Here is a 4,219-nt window from a genome sequence, read left to right on the forward strand (position 1 = left end):
ATCACGATCGACCGGGAGATTCCCAGTCGATCGTGAGATGTGTCTAAAATTAGAACAACAATATTCTGTTTTATCGTTAATGTCCTATAACATAATCTTCCTGTGCCAGAATAATGCACTTGAACGCATCAAAGTTTTGTGATTGGCTGGCGTGGCGAGCATTCCTGGAGGCTGCTGACGCACTTTTGGGGGACAGTAAAAATAACAGTAGCATTCCAACAGGTTTTTGATATAATAAAAACTCAAGTTAGATACCGTTATTAATCAGCTGTACATTTTAGTTTGTTTGAACTTATTCATTATAATTATTGTACAAAATTGTATAAGAATGCAAACTTAAATTGATTATAGTCTATTATCAATTCAGGTTAAGAAACTAGTGTTGCTTGCATCCTATTTTAAAGGCATTTCTTTTTATACTCTACTAAAATGCAACAAAAGAAGGGTTTGATTCTATTCATTTTGTCTTTTTTATTGCACTTTGGCAGCAGATTCCTGTGTAGCTTCAGATCATTAGTTGTCTGAGTTGTCTTATTAGTAATTTATACTTTTGTAGCAACACTATTTGTATATAATGGCAAAGCAAGGGTTCAGAGTCTTCTCTTTTGTTCCTGTGTCATGTGTGGCAGCACTGTTCAATGTTTCTTGAAAACATTACCCACTGTAGTATGTGACGTGTGAATAAACTCCAACTCTGCATCAACAACACTGTTGTGTAACTTCGGTTAAATACTTGTATGTGTGTAGATTAGAAAGAGGTAAGATAAAGGATCTGCAGTATTTTATGAAGTATTAATCGTACAAAGGTCAGTTTTATACAAGTAGAAGTGTGTATTTACCTGGTAGTATGCTGTCAGTAATGGTGGGTGTGTGTGTGTGTGTGTGTGTGTGTGTGTGTGTGTGTGTGTGTGTGTGTCTTTAGGGGTCGGGGCTGTTTATGTGTTGATTAGTATGTACGGGGCATGTGAGTAGGGATGCAATTATCCGCCATGACAACCGTTTTTCATCAGCTTTTTTTTTTGTTTCTTGTTTTAATTTAATTTTTGTATGTTAATAATATTGAATGTACATTACTCAAAACCCAGACCCATTCAGTAAGAAAATAATAATTACCTGTTAGCTTGTTTGGTGAGCTCCTGCTCTGCCTCCATTCTCTTTACATCAGCAGTCAGATTGGCTTTGTCCACAGCCAGACTCCTATTCTCCTCTTGCAGACTGGACAATCTGATAAGAAAGTCGTCCATCTCACTCTTATTCTTACTCTCCTGCTGCTCCAGTTGTCTGAGAGGTAAGGGCAAATTTTACAGCATATTTTAACAAAACATCACAGTGTACACTGTTGAAATCAGTGCGTCCCATCACTATCAAATGCACAAGCCTACAGGTATTTTACAAGGCAAGTTTATTCAAGCAGCATGTTTCAACGCAAGACAATTCAAAGTGCTTTACAAAATATATTCAAACAAAGTGCATCAGAACTACATTGTACACATTGCTAATGTTCAGGTTCATATTTGTACTACGTACCTCTACTGTGACATGTTTACATGCTTTAATGTTAACAAAAAAGTGCTGTCATACTGCCTGTGCTGTATAATTATATGTATTATCCGTGGACTATTTTCTTCAATATCCCATGAAGTTCAAAGATTTTAAATTAAAATCAATATTGAGAGGCTTTAGTTAATGTTGGATATTGGTCCACAATAGAAAACATATGCAACTCAATTCAGTGTTTCAAGAAGTTATATTAGTATTGATAATAATAATAATAATCATCAACATCATTATTCATTTTGAATATTTTTATCAAATTTTTTTTTTTTTTTAAAACAAAACAGTTGTATAGGAATAAGATGTAAATAATAATAATAATGTATTTTACAATTATTGTTATAATTATTATAAAATCAATAACAATAATGATTTAAATTATTTTAATGATTAATGTTGTTGTAATTATTGTTATTAATTATGATTACTATTATTATTATAATAATTTACTCTTAATTTATAAACAATATTTGCCTATACTAAAAAAAAGTAAAGCGCAGGCATTTGGCATGTTTGGCAACAGCATAGAAGGAACTGTACACCCTCGAACATACAGCAAGAGAGAATGTGTGTCACCTACTTAAAATATGAAGTTCTTCTCTTTCTTGTCCTTAATTCACGAAACAACAGTGTCCCAGTTTATGAATCATTTAAAGAAAGACATTTTTGATCAAATAAGACATTGTAGTGGTACCGTTTGAGTTTCCCAGCGATGCCACAGTGTTCGTCCCAGGTGATGGCATCCTTCAGGCGGGCCTGCAGAACCTGTACCTCTCTCCCGTTTTTTAACGCCTCTCTCCTGCTCTCTTCCTTTTCTGCCTCTATCAACATCAGCTGCCTAGACACCTTGGAAACTACAGGGAGAGGATAAAGAGATGGAGGAGTAAAGTAAATGAAAGTAACAGAAAAAAGCATAAAGAAAATATGACGCATTGCTGCAGATGGAACTACCCAACTGTATATAAGAGTTTCAATCAGCACAACCTTCCTTTCCTGTAGTGCATGGGTTGGCAATAGGCAGCCCGCGGGCCATTGGTGGCCCACCAGCAATAATATTTGGCCAGGAAAATTATTTTGAGAATAAAAATAAAATATTATTTTGAGATTTTTTTTCTTTCTTTTTTTTTTACAATATCGGACCGACAGTCACACATATAGACTATAATGTCCGAATAGAGAATCTACCTACACCTGAAGAATGCTTGTTGTACTTTTATCCATGTTGAGAGTGAATGACACACAGCACAGGCACAATCTGGCAGCGGGGTGCACTGACGCTGATAGTGGATCAATAAGTAGGTGGACAGCGCGTGGTGCTGAAATAGCTAACATGCGGTTTGAAAAACATAACACCAGCTCACTAAATCATTCAAACGTAATGTTTACTTATATGTGAACAGTAACAAAGTTCAGTCAAAACATTGACAACAAAATTGGAAAAGCCGCTTGATCATGGAGGGCGAGGAGTGGCGGTGCCAGTGGCGGTTCTACGGGGTGGCAGCTGCGTGTGTCACCCCAGGTGGCTGTTTTGAAAGAAAAGTTGTGGCTCATCGGACATTTGTGAGAGAAAATCTCTAGTGTCCGAGTGCAAGTGAAAGCAGCACAAGAAGTGAGCCTTGTAACCCCTCCCCCGGCCCTGGCGCGAGCCTGGAAATATGATTGGCGACGATTTCATTTGAACGGGGGGACAGCGCAAAACGAGAAACATTTCGGATCCAAGTAGACGGAAGGAATGAGGTGTTTGCGGTCTACAATGACAGAGAAGAGTCTGTCAAGTTTGGCTGTAAGGGAAGGCAAGGCAAGGCAAGTTTATTTATATAGCACTTTTCTGTATGCGACAATTCAAAGTGCTTTACAAAACAAATTAAAATACTTTTTAGGATAAATACAGTAAAAACACATACTGTATATAATGGCATTTTACAACAGGCATTACAAAGCAAATATAATAAAATAATAAAAATAAACACCACAGGTATACAATGCGTTTAAAAGGTATAGGCCTACTGTAGTGTGAATATGAGCATCTCAATTAAAAGCAGCCAAAGAGATATGTTTTTGGTCTCGATTTAAAAATAGTAAGCGTTTCTGCGGACGTGCATGATTTGGGTAGTTTGTTCCAGAGTGTCGGGCATAATAGCTAAATGCTGTCTCTCCATTTTTTGTTTTCACTCTCGGAACCGATAGCAGACCCGTCCCAGAAGACCTGAGGCACCTTGATGGCTCGTAATTATGTAGGAGTTCAACAATATACTTTGGTCCTAAACCATGTAATGATTTAAAAACTAGCAATAGTAGCTACTTTAAAATCAATTCTTTGGCCGACTGGAAGCAAATGTAAAGACTTCAGAACCGGACTGATGTGATCCACTCTTTTAGTGTTAGTGAGGACAAGTGCAGCGGCGTTCTGAATCAGCTGCAGCTTTCTGATGGATTTTGTTGTCAGCCCTGTGAATACACTATTGCAGTAGTCTAGTCTACTAAAGATAAAAGCATGGACGAGCTTTTCTAAGTCCTGTTGTGACATTAGTTTTTTAATCCTTGATATGTTCTTCAGGCTGTACTCAGCATTGAATCAAAATGCACCATAGCTTTAAACCTTAATAAGTTTGTGAGGCGTTTTGCTGATCAAGATGGTAATCGCCACATTCAGCTGTTATAGGCA

General features: G+C 37.1%; 1 protein-coding gene across 1 annotated transcript; it reads right to left on the reverse strand.

Annotated features, from left to right (window-relative positions):
- Positions 1–1,113: 1,113 nt before the first annotated feature.
- Positions 1,114–2,408, reverse strand: LOC104964134 (centrosomal protein of 89 kDa-like; the record flags this gene model as incomplete). The annotated part of the gene is made up of 2 exons (XM_010792855.1): positions 1,114–1,281; positions 2,249–2,408. Coding segments are annotated over 2 exons (328 nt in total), but the record flags the coding sequence as incomplete, so codon positions are not given.
- Between the last annotated feature and the right edge of the window lie 1,811 nt (positions 2,409–4,219).

The sequence above is a fragment of the Notothenia coriiceps genome, unplaced genomic scaffold (genome assembly GCF_000735185.1).
Source record: "Notothenia coriiceps isolate Sejong01 unplaced genomic scaffold, NC01 NC01_scaffold00036720, whole genome shotgun sequence".
NCBI lineage: Eukaryota > Metazoa > Chordata > Actinopteri > Perciformes > Nototheniidae > Notothenia > Notothenia coriiceps.